The sequence below is a fragment of the Leguminivora glycinivorella genome, chromosome 14 (assembly GCF_023078275.1).
Source record: "Leguminivora glycinivorella isolate SPB_JAAS2020 chromosome 14, LegGlyc_1.1, whole genome shotgun sequence".
NCBI classification, from domain to species: Eukaryota; Metazoa; Arthropoda; class Insecta; order Lepidoptera; family Tortricidae; genus Leguminivora; species Leguminivora glycinivorella.
In genome coordinates, this window is record NC_062984.1 from 8,728,878 (window position 1) to 8,750,371 (window position 21,494).

General features: G+C 37.2%; 2 protein-coding genes across 3 annotated transcripts in view; one reads left to right on the forward strand and one right to left on the reverse strand.

Moving 5' to 3' along the window:
* Positions 1–12: 12 nt before the first annotated feature.
* On the reverse strand, positions 13–14,146 carry LOC125233084 (histone-binding protein N1/N2). Of its 2 annotated transcripts, none has more exons than XM_048138946.1 (9): positions 13,997–14,146; positions 13,472–13,641; positions 13,030–13,136; positions 12,546–12,700; positions 11,870–11,963; positions 10,387–10,524; positions 9,472–9,546; positions 8,885–9,129; positions 13–2,456 (listed from the first exon to the last, which is right to left on the reverse strand). In XM_048138946.1, exons 2-9 carry the CDS (start codon positions 13,639–13,641, stop codon positions 2,268–2,270), a joined length of 1,173 nt encoding a protein of 390 aa, XP_047994903.1. In that variant the 5' UTR covers positions 13,997–14,146; the 3' UTR covers positions 13–2,267. The 2 variants fall into 2 exon arrangements, with proteins under 2 accessions (XP_047994903.1, XP_047994904.1); XM_048138947.1 differs by lacking the exon at positions 13,997–14,146 and adding an exon at positions 13,758–13,863.
* A 5,832-nt stretch (positions 14,147–19,978) lies between these two features.
* Positions 19,979–21,494, forward strand: part of LOC125233352 — a 60,263-nt gene continuing 58,747 nt past the window's right edge. Inside the window, exon 1 of the mRNA XM_048139337.1 lies at positions 19,979–20,102. The gene's annotated coding sequence lies outside the window, so the exon portion shown is untranslated. The remainder of the gene's footprint in view (positions 20,103–21,494) is intronic.

Consider the following 21,494-nt stretch of genomic DNA (forward strand, 5'->3'; position numbering starts at 1 on the left):
ATAAAAAAAATGTATTGTTAAAGTCTCATTTATTAAAACCGTTCTTAACCTTAAGTTTACAACATTATATTATAATAACGACTTACGATACTGAACATCTAAATGATATAAACTAAATGATTTTACCAAATTTATAATTCCCAGGTTAAACTTGTACAATATTATGAAGTTTTTAGCTAAAAAAAGTTAAACTACGACGCACTTTACGTGCCTATGTAGAAAATTTAAAGGGCCACCGTACTCTTACTTAAGGTGTAATGTAAATAGTACACTACTTGTAAGGCCGCGGACTAAACGCACGCGGTGAGCGGGATGGCGAGCGGAGCGGCCGTCGCAAAACAGGTCGGTATAATAGTTTCATACATTTTGTCCTCAATCCGCTGCTTCCAACATTGTGCGATACAAGTGCTAATAATGTAATTCGCGACTCGTGGCGATTTGAAACAACTTGGGTCGTATTTCAATTTATCGCCATGAGATTATTTTATTTCATTGCTCGTACCTAGAGCAAAGGGATGTTCGATCGCCCGTAATAACCGGAAAAAAAAATATGTACTATAATTACAGTTGATTTTATACTAAGACATCCAAATATTATTACCTATTTTGTGTTTACAAGGTCCTACACAAAAATCTAATTACGTTCTCTTGTTGATTAGTCTACAAATTAAGACCTTACAAATCTATTTTAATTATGCTCTTTAAGTAATCAAACTGAGATTTAAACGCAGTGTCATGTAGATAATGTTGAACACTAATATAATTTGCGATTTCTTTGACTTACAATATTCAGTCTCTTGCTTCAATTTTATTTACCAAATTGTGAAACATTACATTTAATAATTTAGTAACAATTTTATCGAATCAAATTAGTAATAGGTAACAGAAAGATAAATCCAAATATAAACTACTTACCTTATCAATTGTCTAGATTTATCCAAGATAACACTTTAAATTGTATCATTTTTAACACATGGAGCTATCAATGCTTTACAGTTGTGTTTTAGGCAGCATTTCATGCTAAACTATTTTATATGTGGACACCTCCGTACATATACCTACAATACAAGCAACGACAGGACGGTGTATTTCGTGTCGTCTGTCGTGTGAACACCTCTATTTAAATATACAAGCCACGAAGCATAATTATCTACCTATCGTTACAGCAGTCAAAACGTGGCCTTATATTATATCATTGTAAGTTTATACAATACCAAGATGACCTTTCGTTAAATAAATGATTAGTATCGTATAAAGTTGAGCGACAAATAATGGAAAAAAACAGATCAAATCTAATGAAAAAACTTAACGAAATGCCTAGCTTGGTGTTTGTTGTATGTACCACTGCAAACATTGAAATGTCTGTAAGAAAAACAATAATGTAAGAAAACACTTTGTAAGTTTATATAGGAGTCAATTTTAGTTTGAAGTCTGCCTATGTAATCTAGTTTTGAAGAAACATTCAAATATGAGAATAGTTGCAGTTTTTATTTCTGCAATATACGCAAAATACAGGAAAAATTGACACGTCCATATATGTTTAGTCATAAAAATACTATATTCTTAGAAGTTACATAATAATTGAATCACGTTTGGTTTCGCTGGTTTACATCATTTTAATGTGCTAATTTCTATTAGCACATTAGCACATTACTCTATTAGCACATAAAAATGATGTAAACCAGCGAAACCAAACGTGATTCAATTATTATTTAACTTCTTGTATCTGTGGAACACTAATGGAACAAAGTATAGTTATATACCTACCTTAGGAATCTTGGAATATTGATATAAGGCGCAGACAAACAAATGTTAGGTACCATAAACATTTTAACCAAGTAGTAGTGTTGATCACATTTCCTAAGTGAAGTGTGCCATGCCATCTGTCTAATTTTTGGTCAAATGTGCATTGCGTCTCGTCTCACTCTCATGTCGCATGTAAGACATATGTAAATACATATCTGATCAAAAATTTAACGTGGAATAGCACCATAACGCATGAGTTTGCGAACTAGCGAAACATTTCTATGGATACAATTTAAAATTACTATCAGACAAAAATACCAAGTTGAATCACTTCATTTGGCCTAGGTATTATCAGTTTATCTCATAGACAATTTATTGTACACACAAAACCGACAAACGTTTATCAACGGCAGTGCGCAAGCTCTTATCTTAAACATAATCCTTATAAAGGTGATATTAAAACATTCCACTTTTTAGACCAATGATTTTGCTGTGGAAATGGTGTTGAAAAGGATAGGTATTCACGTGTTAGCCCTCTTAGCGGAGGAGGCCTCCTCAGTTTCGCTGGACTTCCTCTTCCTCTTGATGAGATGGGAGATGTCTGAGGCAGCAGGCTTCGGTTTCGCCTCCGAGGAGCTGGAGCCAGCGCCGTTGAGATGAGAACTTTCGCCGTTTGATGAGAACAGCGTTTCGGCGAGACGCTTTTTCGTCTGTGAAACAAGGTTTTTTGTAGAATTTGCGACGAATTGAATATATCGGAGGGGGCAAAGCTCTCTCACTAATATCGGAACACGCATCTTGGCAACTCCGATATATTTGATGCCGACTGTAGTAGGTATATGTATACCTACTGTCAAAGAAGATCGAGTATTATAGAGAGTTACTGTCAAAGTAAAATGTGTAATCACAGTACATAGACTGCCATCTCTCGACACAGGCTTAAAACTTTTGAACTTGTGTTAATTTGGTCCATATTGTTAGCTTGATGTGTGACAAAATGTCAAATATTAATATTAGCGCCATCTGGCCGAGCGTTCCCCAAAGGTGTAACGCCATCTAGGCCACCGTACCTCTTTCTCTATGACTTTGAGGTACGTTTTTTTCTTAAGACTTTATCCGTCTATACGGAGTTACATATGTCTTTGATACTGTATAACATTTTTAGGCGCTTAAACTGCAAGTCACTTGTTATCAATTTGTGTTACCTATCTAAATTTGTTCTTTACATTCTGTTAAGCCGTTGATTTAGTTTGAAGGCTAAGGCCTGGACTGGAATTTCAGTCTAGAAGAATTTGAAGACTAATATTTCATTGAACGCAAATAGGTATAATATACATAACCTTGACATAACTAAGTATAACATAAAGTCTAAGAAAACAATCAACAAGAAAAAATATGTTCGGTCAGATAGCGCCATATGTTTGGTTGAGTCAAGTATAGTCTGTATTTTTGGGTATTTAAATAAATGTAAACAAAATATATCCTCAAAAGGCTCCATTGAGGGTAAATTAAAACATTACACGCCCCAAATAAGTAGGTTAGCCAACAAATGATCTCGCCGGAAGATCAGCGCTGACCTTAGTGCGTTTTCACATTATCCGATCCAATATCGGATGTAGGACCGATATCCCATACGTTTAAGCCGCCATCTTTGATTTTTGCCTTTGAAATCCTTCCATCCGATAGCGGATCGGATAATGTGCAAACGCACTTATGGTTAGCACTATGCTGAGGCGAGATTATTTCGTGGTAAACTATTTTTCCCCTCACTAGCTCGGAAACACGTGTTTTGTCCTTCAATACCAGCGGGTAAAAACGCATTTTATCCACTAGTGGGTAAAGTAATTTGACCTTGAATAAAGTCAAATTTACTGCTTTAAAATTGATAAAAATAGGTAAATCTAGTAATAAAGATGATTTACCACCTGTGGAACTACTGGAAGCAGTGATAAACGCATTTTTTGCGTTGTAGTTTCCTCGCTGTAGTGAGGGGAAAAGTTTTGTGTTACACTCGGGTGCAAATGTATTGTACTTCTCGTGTGTTAAAATACAACTTTGCCCCCTTGTATAACAAATAACTATTTCTCAAACATGCAATGAAATATTGTCTTTACGTTCCTTAAAATGGGCTGGGAAGTATCGCTTTTTGGGCGCAACAACTCGAGAGGACTGTAAAGGGATTTCATATTATTTTTTAGGCCTAGGCCTGCAAAGTAACTTTTTTTTATAAAATATTGTCCTTTAGAGCATTTTTTTTTATTTCATTGTATGTTTGAGAAAAGCACTATACATGCCTCGGCGTGAAAACGGATTTCCGGCCAAGTGGGTATATACGGCCGAGCGAGCGTGCGAGCGAGGCCGGATAGGGATACGAGGCATTTTCCCGGCCTCTGATGTAATGTACTAATTATTGATACTTACTGTGTTTTTTTTTCTTTAACTATTAAAATTGTTAGTATTGTTGTGTTGCTTTGAATGTGTTAGTACTGTTATACTTATTTATCAGTGATAAATTATCACGAATAAATGAATTGTATTGTTAAAGACAAGCCTCTCAGTCGGCTCAGTGACATCCGCTTGATTTTGTATTTTGGTTGGTTAACCCACAAATGTTGCAACTACCCTAAAATGTACAAATTATTTGTGTGCGTTTTCTTAAGTACTTACCTAAAATACAGAGTACCTATAGTTGGCGACAATTATTATATAAATTATAAAGATTCAAGATATACCCGGTAAAGTAGGTATTTCAGTTAACACTGTGTCGATAAATAGCATAAATTATGCATTTTGACAATCCATACTAATATTATAAATGGGAAAGTGTGTGTGTCTGTTTGTCAGTCTTTCACGGCAAAACGGAGCTACGAATTGACGTGTTTTTTTAAGTGGAGATAGTTGAAGGTATGGAGAGTGACATAGGCTACGTTTTGTCTCTTTCTAACGCGAGCGAAGCCGCAGGAAAAGCTAGTAATTAATAATGAAACGTCGGAGGTTAGTGTTTAAAACATAGTAAATACGCGAATAAGTCCAGTTTGCAATTTTAAATAATTAATAATTCTCTGTATCTATCTGTTTCGTTTAAGGAATGTGCTTGTCATGACACTGGATAGTATTATCACTTGACCGAGTGATAATGAATTTTGCTGATAAAAATGTGCACATCATTGTGGTATGTTTACGTGACTTTTAAGGAGTACATACCTGTTAATTTATTTATTTAAACTTTATTGCACAATACACAAAATAGTACAAATGGCTAACTTAATGTCAGGAGGCATTTTCTATCAGTCAACCAAGAGCGAAGCCAACAGATCAAGTTGGTGCAGGGTCTTTTTTTTTTTTTTAATGCCTAAACTAAAATTGAGTCCTACATCTAAGCTACACGAAACTAAAAGGAGTGTACACGTTTCTAATGGGTTAGCAACGCGCATGTGACACTCCTTGAGTTGCAGGCATCCATAGGTTACGGTTGATGGGATGGGATGCTTGTTTGCCACCGACGTAGTATAAAAAAATTATTTCAAAAATTTCAACCTTTGATGGAAACCAAATTTGGATCGACTAATTCATCTTTCACAAAGCTACCATCAGCAACACTGTTCGCTGTACATTTGTAATCCTTATTACAAGGGTATAAAGTCTACCGATGATTAGTTAAGGGTTTTTTTTTTTTTTATTATAAATGGGCTTACTCTTGGCCACAGACTAGCCAAAGGCAAAGACGTGGTTAACCCATTCATGGCTAAGGACTGTCGATCGTACACATCACGCCGGGCCACCATACAATCCGTTTTTAGCTAAAACGCGTGACTCAGCTCATGGGTCTCTGGCCTGGCGCGAACGCAAAATAAATTGCCGCTTATGAATCCGGCCAGTTGAACAATCTTATGCAACATTTTTACTAACCAACTGTTTTCTGTTCATATTCAAAATAAATGTATTTACTAATTTGTTGTTATTTGTAAGAATGAACATTTTATAGTCTGACCAGAAATATATGATTGTCAAGAGGATGCCGTTATTCTCATATAATTAATTAATTATACGGTTCAGAAAAGTATTTTTCCCCTCACTAGCTCGGAAACACGTGTTTTGTCCTTTAATACCAGCGGGTAAAAACGCATTTTATCCACTAGTGGGTAAAGTAATTTGACCTTGAATAAAGTCAAATTAACTGCATTAAAGTTGATAAAAGTAGGTGAATCTAGTAATAAAAATGATTTACCACCTGTGGAACTACTGGAAGCAGTGACAAATGCATTTTTTGCGTTGTAGTTTCCTCGCTATAGTGAGGGGAAAAGTTTTGTGTTACACTCGGGTGCAAATGTATTTTACTTCTCGTGTGTTAAAAAACTCGCAAGTTCAGGATTCTATTCTCGAACCACTCGCTTCGCTCGTGGTTCTACTATAGGCTCCTTTCACTTGCTCGTTTTTCAATTCCACACTCCGCGTTAAAATACAACTTTGCCCCCTTGTATAACAAATAACTATAAAAAATATTTATAATGAAATTCCGCAACTTAGCGCGCGATTATGTATATTTCTAGTCATCCATAGCCAAGGTCACAAAAATCACAAAATACGAAATCACTGAAGAGCACTGGGACGAGTATAAAGTCGCCAACGAATAAATCGTGACTAAATATAATTTCCCATATTACTCTAAAATACATCCTAATAGAGGGGATGGGAAAAATAATTTCTTGAGTTTTTGTCAAAAATACCACGTGAAAGATGAGACGACCGCTTAGTCCGCCGCCGCTCAGGTGCATTCATTGTTTATTGGCCAAGTGTCACCGATAATCTTACATGTGGCCTGTCATGATCTTTGTTTTGGTAAACGTCATTATAATAGAAACAATAGATAAAAACTGTTATGAACACCACGCAAATGTTTAGAAAAAAACTTGTCTTGTAAATATTTGTCACACACTTTTATTTTAAAATCCGATATTGTACACCCTAGCAGGGTAATCATGTACCTACCTGACCAAATGTAATACCAAACTGTACAAATGAACATGATTTACAATGGAATAAATGAATATGAATATAATACAATAATTACTATTTAGTTTGCGACTGTTTAAGCCGCCCTGTTTTTGTAATGAAACAAATAATATAGCATGGTAATAAGTTTGGTTCTTAGAAATGTTGCTTGCTGCCATTTTATCCTAGTGGGTAAAGTAATTTGAACAGTAATCCGTTGTAAAATGGTAAAGATGATTTGCGTGGAACTACTGGAAGCAGTAATAAAATTTCGTCATGAAATAGAAAGCTTTAAAACAATGCAATAAAGTAAAATTATTTGCAACGAATTTCGTCATGAAATGCTTTTTAACAATGAAAAGTTTATGTGTAGATTGTAGATTTTACAAGTAGCGCCAGGCCACGGTGACCATACCTTGAGTCGTGTCTATAACTTCAGGCATATATATATTATTTATATTTTTGAAATGATTCATCCATTTGCTTGGAACACGTAATGTATCTCGAATTTCAAAATATTTACTATATTAGACTTATAGTAAACCAAACTTGAATATTCTCGACCCCATTTCACTAAAAAAAAACATGTTAAGATTTTTTTTTTCATTATACCTTATGAAAATGGTTGTTAGCTCAAACTATACTTACATTATTACGTTATATTACGTTTTGTTTATGTTTAAATCAGAATTTATTCAGGACTCACATGCGAGTCATCGGCCCTGCGGAACTGTTCCACCATGACTCATAAGCTGAGTTGCTGGCCCTGAATGGGTCGTATGTATATTTTTGTTGTTGACTGTATCTAGTGACCTGCTTTGCCTCCTATTTCTAACATGTGCAAATTGGCTTGTCAATACTCACTTGTTGCTGACTATTAGTCCCATTTAAGCTTAGTTCAGCCAGTTGCACCAACCACAGACACCACAGTTCACCTAGCAATGATCTTTGAAACATCCAACACAATGAAATTTAGCGGCATTTGCGGGATTTGGTTGATCAACTAAATTACTACAGAACCATAGGAAAAGGCTAACCTTAAATATAAAAGAGCATACCTAAGAGGAATGTGGGACTTGCCCGAGACATCTAAACCGGATTTTATTATTATGTACCACTTACCATGTTACAAAATTGTTTTGGACGTTAAATTAATTCATACGTTTTTTGTAAGTATGTACCATTAAATTTTTCATTTCTATGATACTTGAGATTTAAAGTAAATGAGTCCTATATGGTTGTATAATAATGTTTAGAAAAGTATTAAACATTTGACATCAATGGCCATGCCTGTCACTGCAAAGGAACATTTTACACACATGGCCATCAATGTATCGGGTATATAAGGTATATAGCTGAAATGACACACATTCACAATTTCGATTAACTTTATTTCAATACCTCAGCAATAATACAAACATGGCCACATGGTTAAAATGTTCCGCTTAAACCTAATCAGTACAAAATAATTTACAAACTATGAGTATTTTAAATGCAAATTGAGATTTTTAGAGCTTAATCAGACATAGGACAATTTTTTTTAATTGGTAACAAAAACGGCAATTAAAACTGATTTTTATTTTACGTATGTTTAACAGATTTAATTTATCCAACATAATTTTGTCTTGTCCTAAGCCGAATCGTTCTAAGGCACTAAGTAAATCCTAACAAATTTCTTCCAAAAATAATACTGAACAGTCTCAATTCAATACAATCATATCACAATTTTAGGCGAACCATCAATTTGGCACAAACAGGAACTTCTTACAGATCTTATAATACAAATAAATATGGAATGTTAACAACTAGTGAGTATACTTAGAATTAATTCCAATTTTGTTTGGATAACAATAATGGGATGAAATAATCACTAAAGCTAACGATTTTCAGTTAAATGATTAAAAATTATTGATTTAAATGACGATAAATGCGTAAGTATCAAAATCAAAGCTACTCAGTAACTACATGAATAATGTGCGTAGGTTAATATCAGTCTTATACACATAAGCAGGCAACAAATATGGCATCTGACTTATGCAGGTTTTTAAACCTCAGACTGGCAGTCAACAACGCAACGAGTTTTCTCTTTCAAGATCATATCTCTCAACATCTTTCTCGTCTCCTCTAAGCATTCACATGGCCTTACCTCAGTCTTATAGTCCATCATGTCCTGTATTTTTTCCTGGATCTCCGGTAACAGTTCCTTCAACTCTTTAATTTCTGCTTCTATGGAGTAGAGTGGGTCTGCAGTGGAGTGTTTCTTGACGGTGGCATCGTCTTTGACTGCTGCTGGGTTCTCTAAAGTTTTGATGCGAGTTTCGAGAATGTTGGCCGCGTTTTTGAAGTGGGTTATGGCGTCTTCGAAGTTGGAGGCGAGAGAGTTTGCTAGACCTGTTAACAAAAAATATAGTAAGTATGGTTGTATAAAATATGTAATCATCTAGATAGGCATTAAAAGTACCTAGGTCAAAAAATCATGAAAAGAATATTTTTAATTGATTACATTTGTAAATTTACTGGGTAATTTAACAAGGTATCAAACATTAAGGCCTGATTTAGACGGCGTGCGAACTCGCATGCGATTTTAGTTACATTGCGGGCTGTTGAGAGTGTTAACACTACATACAATTAGGCACAGCCATCTGAGCCATCAAATACCGCAATGTAATAAAACTCGTATGCGAGTTCTCGTTCCGTCTAAATAGGTCCTTATACATAAATGAGTTTATTTACCAATTTGATAGTGGGTTTCAGCAATGCGGCGGTCGTCACTGCTATACAGTTCCTTTTGGATTTCTAAGCAGCTTTCTGTGAAAATGAAAAAAATATTTATTATTAGCACATTTTATACTCAAAATCTGGATATAGTGGAAATATTCAACTTAGAAATCTTTTGTAAGATTTAAGAAAATAAAGTATCTACATTTACCAATTTTATTGTCTCTGTAAGGTTAAGTACAGATTCTCGATCGCAACCGTCGCCAATAAGTAAGTGAGTTCATACAGAACGAGGCATGCTGCGAGGCAAACGTCCAACGTAGCAGGTCGCCCGACCGCGCTGTCTCGACCCAGGCACGTCTGCATTAGGGGTGAAATACAAGTCGTAAGAAGCGCCGCGCCGCCCGAGTGTAATTTAAAACTTTTAGAAGACGTCTCCTCAGTACATTTTGTATAGGAAAGACGTAAGACGCGTCTCATGTTTGAATCTCTTCTGAGTATTTTGCCCCATAGCTGTCTGCCGCGCTAGGATATTGCCTCATGACGTGGCTCGCTGTGTGGACCCGTAAAACGATTACTAGCGCATTCCGACGACTGCCTTGTCGTAGATCTCGCTCTTCAGCGCAACCTCACCGAGCGCAAGGTGCTCGTCGGCCACTAGCTGACCAAGTGACAATCATGGACGCTATGTAGCGATCGAAAGACAGTCCTGCTCTGCCACTACTGAGCTCACTGCCGGTGAAAGGAAGAGGTGACGTTGACTAGGTAGATAGCTGTACCCAGGGAGGCTAGCACGGTCGCGCGACGATAAAACATCAGGCCGTCCCTCTCGCACCATTTCTAAGTGTGATAGGTACGGCCCGATGTTTTATCGTTTATCGCGCGACCATGCTATCGGTGCAGGTCTACAGATGTGAGTGATATACTAACGCATGTCGATGACTGCCTTGTCGTAAGTCTCGCTCTCCAGCGCGACCTCGCCGAGCGCGAGGTGCACGTCGGCCAGCTGCGCGCGCGCTGCGTCTCCGCCGCCCTCCACGCGTCTGCGCAGGATGCTGCGCGCCAAGTCTGCAACAATCATAAGCATTGATTGAGATATTTTCACACATTTTTACACAAAATCATCGGCCTTAGGGCCAGTTGTATCAAGACACATCAACGTCAATCTATGGTCCCACACAAAAATATTTAACACACACGAAATCGGTGACAGACGGTTTTGCAAAACGCTTGCGTGGACGAAGTCGCGCGATGATCGCGCGACGAGACGCATACGAAATCAAACCTTATCGATATGGAAGTATGAGACACGACGGCGACGGTCGCGCGACCGTCGCTCACGCAAGACACGGCGTTAGCCGATTAGATCTGCCTTAGATGTTACGTAAAATTTTGCTAAGAGCACTTCTAGTTCATTAAGGAGGACTTACCGCGAAATATGTTCGATGTATTGCCCCTTTGTCACATGTAGGTGAGTATGGCAGGGAAGCAACATGTTATGTTCGCAGTAGGCCGTGTATATAAACCGCCTTGATGCATCAATGTAATAGTGAAAACTTTTCAAAACTGTGCGTTATAGTTCAGCACACTGGCTTCGGGACATTTCCGTAATATTCTCTAAGGCGTGTTTTTTTTTTTTCAACTATTACCATTACAGGATGTAAGGTTGGCAATCCTGATCGACTTTTTGTGTGGAAAATGCTCAAAATCGTGATGAATAATTTTTGATCCTAAAGTCAAATACGAGGTGCGGTCCAAAAGTTTCCGGCCTAACAAAGAAAGGGCTTACATATCTTTACAATTTTATTTTTATTTTTTAATATAGTCTTCCTCTGTCACAAAGCACTTTTCAAATCTCTTTAAAAGCTTCTCCATCACCTAATAAAAATAATAAAGATTTTTATCCTCAAAATCGGCCTAAACCGCACGGGTCACTTCGTCAACCGAAGATTTTTTTTTTGTACTTCAGTCTACCTAAAGTTTTTAGAACAAATAATAATCACTTGGGGTCACGTTTCGAATATAAGGTAGGTGCCGAATTTTTTTGAAGACACATTTTGTCATAGCAACCTTGTAAAATGAAGCAGCGTGAACGGGGAAATTGTTGCGGAGATGCCTTTGTGCCTCTGCTAAGTTTTTAAAGACTATTCTGCATAATCTGCTATCGTAACTGGAGAATAAATATTGCGTAGTACCTGATATTTACCGTAGTCTACCCTTCTTTTATTTAAATCGTTAGAATTTCGTGACAACCCTAGAATACCGTAGCCTTTATCTTTTTTCGTGCATTTTGTGACCGAGGTTGTTCTAGGCGCCTTTTCACCATGACGTTGTCACTCCATTAATTTTCTTTTGTATAGAGTATCGTACACTCAATATTACTTGTTATTGAGAAGTAATGATTATGACTTACCCAACATTTCCCATGCCAACTGGAGGTTGTCAACATCATCTTCGTTTTCCAAGTCAGCCATTGACTCGTCAGCTGCCTCTCCATTAGATGGACCCTGATTAAAACACCAAACATATCTTAACAATTTAACTAAATAGGATTTTTTTTTTTTATACGTGTATCTTACTCAATTCAGAATTCTTAATTGTAAAAACCTTGTACATCCTTATAGAATGTAATTGACTAAGTTGTGGTAGTTTGATGCTATTAGAAACATAACTATTTATTGATTAGTAATAATTTTATTTATTAATTAGTTAATTACACACTAAACTTATACATTCTTCCCAGCATATTCGCGCCCCATGCAGAACAAAATGACTTTTTCATGAATTTCCATTATATTCTGTATGTGGCATAGTTTTTTAATTAATTTACATTAAAAGGGTTAAATTGTGGCATAGGCGAGAGGCTGGACGACCTGTCACAATTTCGTTACTTTCATTACCCCTTATTTACCAAGAGTGGCACTGAAGCTTAAGTAGTTTCATGGCAGGCATAGGCAGAGCACTAACCTCTTTTATGGAATACAGGCACGATTGTATGTACACTATGTACCCATGTATAAAAAGGTTTTGTTGCATTATGGATATCAAACCACCCAAGTGAAGTGTGTGTAGCAATGCAGTGTACTTACAGGTTGATCATCGGCAGTGCTGCTGCTGGCCGGCTCATCTTTAGTGGTGGACTCCGCCTCACTCTTCTTCACTCCATCGTCGGCCTCTGCCTTTACAGGCTCAGCTTCCGCTTCCCCATTCTCTTCCTCGCCATTCTCACCGTTTTCTTCTTGTTCTTAAAAAATGGCAGATGTTATTAAACTTATTAAAACAAATATGCATAAGAAAATCCATAAATGAACTGGATGGGGCTCTATTTTATGTGATAATTAAATTGTAATTCATTAACTTTTGATAACCAAGAATAAGGATATTTTCTTGATCATTTTTTTCTCATGAGATAGGAGGCAAACAAGCAGACAGGTTGCCTGATGGTAAGCAACCACTGCCACCTATTTATGCTTACAGTACACTTGATCATTTAATATCAAGCTTTCAAGCTACTTTTTTAATTAATCCGTTAACCTTAGCTGCTCCTCATTGTCAGTCTGTTGCACTGCTTACCTTCATTGTCATCTTCTTCCTCGCCATCAGCATTGCCTGTTCCCGGCATACCATCACCGAGGACCCCGCTTTCTTCTCTTGAGAGGCCCAATAAGGCCTTACCATACCTACAAATATATAGTTAATTTACGGAGTGCTCTGCCCATTTAACACTCTACCAAGCCCATTTAAAGGATCATTATTTTACTCTTAATAATACAGTTAATAAAAGATAGGTAGTCAATCTCTCAGACAAGATCTGTCACCCTTACTGCTTTTGCCCTGCATGTCTAATAAAACTTAGTGCCCAAGTTAATATTATTTAGTGATTCTAATGGTTCCATATTCATAGAGTACAAAAAAATGTGTCCCAGAGACTGACTGTGTGCATGTCTAAAAGTAGATACTGGAGATATTCAAGTTAGATTAAATAAAAGGTTGTGACAAATAATAAAATACATACCATAGATATGCTTCTGCACACTGGTCAGCAGTATCCCCATGTTCTTTGGCGAGGAGCTCGCAGGCTTTGGCGAGAGCTTCCGTGGCCGCGTTGTAGTCCCTTACGGCTAGATTTCGCCGCCCGCTAGCCAGGAGCTCTGAAGGGGTCTGCGTTACTTCTACTTCTGTCATCTGAAGTACCACCAAAATAACAAACTCATAAAATAAATGTTTTGAGTAAATGTAAACTATGTAACATATTAAAACAATTACACAATACAGCTTTATAATAAATTGCGAATACCTACTTAGGCTAAACACTTTCCGGCAAAAATTTCGTAACGGTCGTCTCGAACAATGGCTTTACATGTAACACGTGTCAAGTGCTTTTTATCCCTTTTATAAAAGACTAGGTACTCAAAAACACATTACTTAATAAAGAAACCGAGCATAAGCGTAAAATAGTATAAGAGAACCGTATTGCAAAAAGGAGATCATACGTAAAGTAGGTACTATTCACAGGACGATGAAAGATTGTAATACTTGCCTTGTAGACTTCTATTGCAGATCTTTTCAAACTGCGAGATTATCAGTAACGCGCAGTAAGTAAACAGCGCAGGACTTTGATAACTTAACGTATTAAAAACTTATTAAATTCGAAGTGTAATCTCTTGCAAATTATCCTACTTTTGCCGACATGCAGAATACAGATAAGGTATAAATGAAATGACTAATGACAGTAGTGACTTAGGTAATTCGCCGACTTCGCCGTACTCATAAATGACGTATAGCCAACATAACAAGCTTAAACCAAAAGCGCATATTTTATAATCGCGAGTATAAACATTTTATAAAATATTTTAGTAGTAAATTTGTCAAAAAAAAATAATGAAACATACTATTTAAGCTTATAAATGCTGTAAGACTAAGAATAAAAAAAATATTTTTTTCTGTAAAGTTGCCAACTTGAATTTTGCAAGGTTTATAATTCATTATATTGTATGAAGAAAGTATGATGGTTCTGTTTATAAAGTCTGTGCTCACCCGCCAAATTGAGGCCAATGCCGCCAAATTGTATTATTAAAAAAAACAACAAAGGGCGGGAACCGAAATGTCATGAATAGCGGATGTGGCCACAGAATTATAATTAAACCAGAATGAGTTGTTAGGCCAAAAAGTGTGTCCACATGAGAGGTTAAAGTTGGGGCTGGTGTCCCTCTCGCACTTATTACCACTATCAAAATCATTTGAATGACGTCATCACTGTCATCATTTGGGGATACCAGTCAATATTCAAAGTTACTACCAAATCTACTAATACCCAATTAAAGGTTTTTAATAATTGCGCAATTTTTTGGTTTTATGGCTTCATAATAATGACTTACCAATTCGTTACAAGGTATTAATACCCTTGCCTCGATATAATACGAAAATAATTTAAGAAGTTTATAAACTTAGTTATCATACAGGTAAAAATACTACTACTATAGTAATTTTTTAACACTGGTCACACGTGCGAGAGGGACACCAGCCCCAACTTTGACCCTCTCATGTGGACACACTTTTGCTAGTCTGTCAAGAACGCCTTTATGCGCAGGTGATAAGGTTCAATTTAGTATGGCAAAAAAAGTGTGAGCTCAGTCCCTATTGTAGGTCGATGGATGTGGCACAGTGACTGCAGTGTAGCCAATGTAGCCATTTGTAATTAATTTTTGTATGACGAATTTTATAGACGATTTTATTATTTGTTGTAACTTGGCGTAACGTTATCAATAAGTTTCTAACATACCTAGTAAATAATAAATTATAGGATTTATAGGTAACATTAGTACAATGTGCAACAAGCACAGACCAATACAACAAGACGGCCCTTACAGGGCGACTCGCGGTCACCAAGCATACGACAAATCAGGTTTATAAAAGTTTGAACGCAACACTTCTACATATAAAAAAGATGGAATGACATTCCACAGTTAAGTCAAATTAATTATTTTGTTGAATATTGTTTATTATCCGCGGAGTTCATTTATACTGGTCAATATGGTTGTACTGAGCGGCGCCGCGGCGCGTCCATCCCTTTTTACCTAGTTAACAATGCGATATGCTATCCCTTTCACGTAAACGACTAGGGATGGGGCCATGTTAGTTTATGTCTGTTGCGGGAACTTCGTACTACCGTTCGTACCATGTGCTACCATTTTATGAAATATAAAAGAAATCAGATTTGTAATTGTGAATAATTATCTAGAATCTGTAGAGTCTGTAGTGTTATTTAGTTGATTGATTAGTTTAGAATATTTAGTTGGTAATTTAACTTAGTAAACGTAAGTAAAAATGAACAGTTTAGTTATTAACCCCCGACGCAAAAACGACGGGGTGCTATAAGTTTGACGTGTCTGTCTGTCTGTCTGTCTGGCTGTTTGTCTGTGTGTGTGTCTGTCTGTGGCACCGTAGCTCCCGAACGGGTGAACCGATTTCGATTTAGTTTTTTTTGTTTGAAAGCTGAGTTAGTCGAGAGTGTTCTTAGCCATGTTTCATGAAAATCGGTCCACTATGTCGCGGTCGGGGGTTTTTTCAAAATTTTAATTTTGTGGTTAGGTTATTAGTTACCAGAATGATTTTTATTGAGGTGCTATCACAATCATCATCCTCCTTGCGTTATCCCGGCATCGGCTTTCGCCACGGCTCATGGGAGCCTGGGGTCCGCTTTGGAAACTAATCCCAAGATTTGGCGTAGGCACTAGTTTTATGAAAGCGACTGCCATCTGACCTTCCAACCCGAAGGGTAACTAGGCCTTATTATAATTTAATTATAATATTATAATTTGTTGCAAAACAAATTCACCATAGTACCTACTGGTACCGGTACCATTGTCTATAATAGACATGTCCCATTCCCATCCCTACTGCTAATCGTAAAGGCGCGCCATTATTTGAAACGACCAATGGCAGCACCGTGCGCGCCCGCCTCACCCCGCAAGGATTGGTGATTTGCGTCTCGAACAATATCGCTTGCATTAGGCTTCTAGTGGGGTGTTCTGTGGCAACAAGGGAGGTAAGGGAGACATTAAAGATGTGTGTGCCTGCAGCAGTCGTGAATAATAGACACGACTTTTTAATGTATATTACAATATAATATCAATTTAAAAGGTCAACCGGGGTTATTGCGCCTGAAGGAATAAATGCACCTTTTGAAGACATTATATTCTAAACGGAATATACTTAGTAGAACCAAGAACCATTTAATAATCGTCCTTGGTAGAACCATTATAACCGAATGCATTTAAAGTTTGGTAACCATAGTTTGAACATCATCATCATATCAGTCCTTTATCGCCCACTGCTGAGCATAGGCCTCTCATCTAGTACGCCACTTGTCCCAGTCCTGAACTAGTGTCATCCAGTTGTGACCAGCAATTTTCCAGATGTCGTCCACCCAACGAGTCAACGGATGCCAAGCGCTTCTTACATCAGGGCCCCATTTAATAAACATATTCCGTTAACATTTTAATCCATCTGCCATCACTCTGCCCAGCAACATGTCAATCAATCAATCAAATATATTTATTTCGTCATCACAGGTAACAATTAGGTGACAATATGTTATATTATTTATATCAGCCATGATGAGCCGTGTAGGCGTACGAAATACAAATTGGCATTATATAAGTATTTACTAAGCAGATCGTAAGTAAAATAGTTACCTTATCTTATACCTTTGATTATACCAAATACATTGACATAATATTTACGATATAGAAGGCAACTTTGTGATATGTCCACTTTATGATATAGAATCCAACGAACAGACGGATCGCCTGATAGTAGGATTGGTAGGTAGTAGCATGCGCGGATCCAGGGGGGGGGTCATGGGGGTCATGACCCCCCCCTGGAGCCTAGGTTGGCCATACAAATAGACCACGTGACCCCCCCTGGGGCCTGGGTCTTTATACCACGTGACCCCCCCCCTGGGCACGAAGCTGGATCCGCGCTTGGGTAGTAGGAATAGTAGGTAAGCGATTACCGCCCATGGGCCACCCGCAACAACAGAGAGGTTGTAGGTGAGTTGCCGGGCTTTGGGATAATGGAAGTATATTCTTTTCTAAAGATAACTAAAAATCATTTATAATTTCGAATTTTTTCTTAAAGAACTTTCAGAAGTATATTTTTTTTATAATTTTGCACAATAGCTAGTGGTGCATCGTGCATCGCGTAACCACGAGGTAGCTATCGACCTTTCCCCGCCCAGTTATAGCAGCCCGCCCAGCGCCGCTAGTTTAGTGATGTGACCCACATTATCGAATGTTATCGATATGAAAAAGTTCTGATTACTACTTGCGTGCTACAATCCTCCGAGCAGGATTTATATACAGGAACTTATCCTGCATCATAACATATACATACATACCTAAACATGGTATTAGGGTTCCGTAGTCAACTAGGAACCCTTATAGTTTCGCCATGTCTGTCTGTCCGTCCGTCCGTCCGTCCGTCCGTCCGTCCGTCCGTCCGTCCGTCCGTCCGCGGATAATCTCAGTAATCGTAAGCACTAGAAAGCTGAAATTTGGTACCAATATGTATATTAATCACGCCAACAAAGTGCAAAAATAAAAAATGGAAAAAAAGGTTTTATTAGGGTACCCCCTACATGTAAAGTGGGGGCTGATATTTTTTCATTCCAACCCCAACGTGTGATATATTGTTGGATAGGTATTTAAAAATGAATAAGGGTTTACTAAGATCGTTTTTTGATAATATTAATATTTTCGGAAATAATCGTTCCTAAAGGAAAAAAAAGTGCGTCCCCCCCTCTAACTTTTGAACCATATGTTTAAAAAATATGAAAAAAATCACAAAAGTAGAACTTTATAAAGACTTTCTAGGAAAATTGTTTTGAACTTGATAGGTTCAGTAGTTTTTGAGAAAAATACGAAAAACTACGGAACCCTACACTGAGCGTGGCCCGACACGCTCTTGGCCGGTTTTTTTTTTAAGAGGAAAGAGGTGAATGATTCTCTAATCAAAACGTAGTTCAAAATACTTTCTTCCTTGTAGCAACTAGTAGGTATATTGCTTTCGGATACTGTCTACTGCTGATTTTATTCTTGATTGAGATGTCATGTATCAACTTGGTACTTAGTGAAAGAAGTTTTGAACTTATTAATATATGGAAATTTACAAAGAAGATACTTTATTACCTATTATAGCCGCCTAACCTACACTCTAAAAAATAAAGACCAACTAAGAGCACTTGTCTCTCAGTTGACGTGACGTTAAGTTAATCACTACAATTACGATCTTATATATGTAATTCAAATAAAGCTGATTAATAAAAAACCGGCCAAGAGCGTGTCGGGCCACGCTCAGTGTAGGGTTCCGTAGTTTTCCGTATTTTTCTCAAAAACTATAGAACCTATCAAGTTCAAAACAATTTTCCTAGAAAGTCTTTATAATGTTCTACTTTTGTGATTTTTTTCATATTTTTTAAACATATAGTTCAAAAGTTAGAGGGGGGGGGACGCACTTTTTTTTCCTTTAGGAGCGATTATTTCCGAAAATATTAATATTATCAAAAAACGATCTTAGTAAACCCTTATTCATTTTTAAATACCTATCCAACAATATATCACACGTTGAGGTAGGAATGAAAAAAAATATCAGCCCCCACTTTACATGTAGGGGGGGTACCCTAATAAAACATTTTTTTCTATTTTTTATTTTTGCACTTTATCGGCGTGATTGATATACATATTGGTACCAAATTTCAGCTTTCTAGTGCTAACGGTTACTGAGATTATCCGCGGACGGACGGACGGACGGACGGACGGACGGACAGACAGACATGGCGAAACTATAAGGGTTCCTAGTTGACTACGGAACCCTAAAAACAATAAGGGAATGATTGATTGAACTAATAACTCAGGTGTTTTGTTATTCCTAACCATTGAACACCTTGAATCAATTATTAACTTGTTAGGCATAACTATGTGACATAGGTTGATTCAATCCTTAGTTGAACTCACTAAGGTAATTATTATTATTATTATTTTAGCATAGGTACTTATTTTTCATGGAATTATTGAACAAGATCTTAATCGGCTCAGTTACGTTGCAAAAGTAAGAGCAATCAAAATTAAATACCTTATTTGATGTGTCTAAAATCTTATCAGGCTCGTATGGAATCAAGATGCTTGACTACGACTATCAAAATATTGATAGGAACAAACAATTTTTTTTACAGTGTACACTATAATTTGGTCTACATATTGCATATTAGAAACAATACACATTTTTGCATATCTATAACGTTTAACTTCTACAAATTGTGTTTATAATTTAAATTATAAAACATATAGAGGTACAAACTCTCCATTGCCGCATTGCACACTAGCAGCTGATTTCCCACATAACGATCGACTATCGAGGTTTTTCCTCTCTCATCCCTAGCTATCGCTTAATTTTCCTCAGTTCCATTCGGACTTAGGGGAGGACCGCTCGCCCCGCCGAGCCTTTCCGTTCGCGAGGGAATTACAATTTCCCAGTCACGCGATATTAAAAAATCCTTTCGAATTATTCTTTTAAAAAAACGAAACATGATGTGAACCTCTTCACGAGTTAAGTTTTCCCATGCCGGGTTCGATGCCGATATAAAAGTAAGTATTTGCGATTAATGTAAGTTAGCACCAGTTGTTTGTTACCAAAAGTCTTCAGCGAAGGAATTGATATGCCATTGCCTATTAGTGGGATTAATGTTTAGGTAGGTACTTTTATAAGCGTGGTCGAATAAATTTTTATTTTGACTTTTCTTAACTTTAGATTTCCTTTAGATGTACACCTAGTTATTTACCCAATCATACTTACGATCACGAATGACCGATATATTATACCTGATAATAGTAAGTATGTAGGTATAATAGGTACCGCAATGCAAATTACATAGGTGTGCACGTGCAGGTTGCTATTGTTCTTTATTTCTGCATAGGTACCTATCTATCTAATTGGGGGGTGTCTAGGATAGAATGTCACTTTGTTGTTAAGAGTGGAACAATGTCTGCAGACCATCATCCTCTTTGCGTTATCCCGACATTTGCCACGGCTCATGGGAGCCTGGGGTCCGCTTTGACAACTAATCCCAAGATTTGGCGTAGGCACTAGTTTTTATGAAAGCGACTGCCATCTGACCTTCCAACCCGAAGGGCAAACTAGACCTTATTTGGAATTAGTCCGGTTTCCTCACGATGTTTTCCTTCACCGAAAAGCGACTGGCAAATATCAAATGACATTTCGCACATAAATTCCGAAAAACTACAACAAAAACTAGAACAATGTCTGCAGACTAGGGATGTACCGACTAGTCGCCGACTAGTCGGGAAAGCCGACTATCCGGCCACATTTGTAGTCGGCGATTAGTCGGCGACTAGTCGGCAAAAAAGGCCGATTAGTCGGCCCCTTATAAATGATAGAAAATCAGGACAAAAATAAGTTAACAGCCGAAATAGTTGTATTATGTGCCTATTGGTTATGCCTTTGTTAGTCAAAACAAGAAATATCTGTGATCATTACAGAAATAAATTGCCCTCATTGAAATTCGAACCTATGACTGTCGGTTTCATAATCAAGATCAATACCCACTACGCCAAACTGATTGTAAAAATAAATAAATATTATCGGACATTCTTACACAGATTGACTGAGTCCCACGGTAAGCTCAATAAGGCTTGTGTTGCAGGTAATCAGACAACGATAAATATAATATACAAATACTTATATACCTATAAAACTGGATGTTTTGACAAAAAAAAAAGATGAAAAAAGGAAAATTTTCTCATAGAACTTTGAACCTGTAACAAAAAAATAATAAAAAAAAAAAACATTCAGTCGAATTGAGAACCTCCTCCTTTTTTGAAGTCGGTTAAAAATAATGAAAATTACGATTGAATGACATAAAATTCTCGTGATTTTAGTCGAAAATTATGTTCTGGCCGACTAGCCGACTAGTCGGCCGACTAATCGGCCACCCAACCGCCGACTAGTCGGTAGTCGGC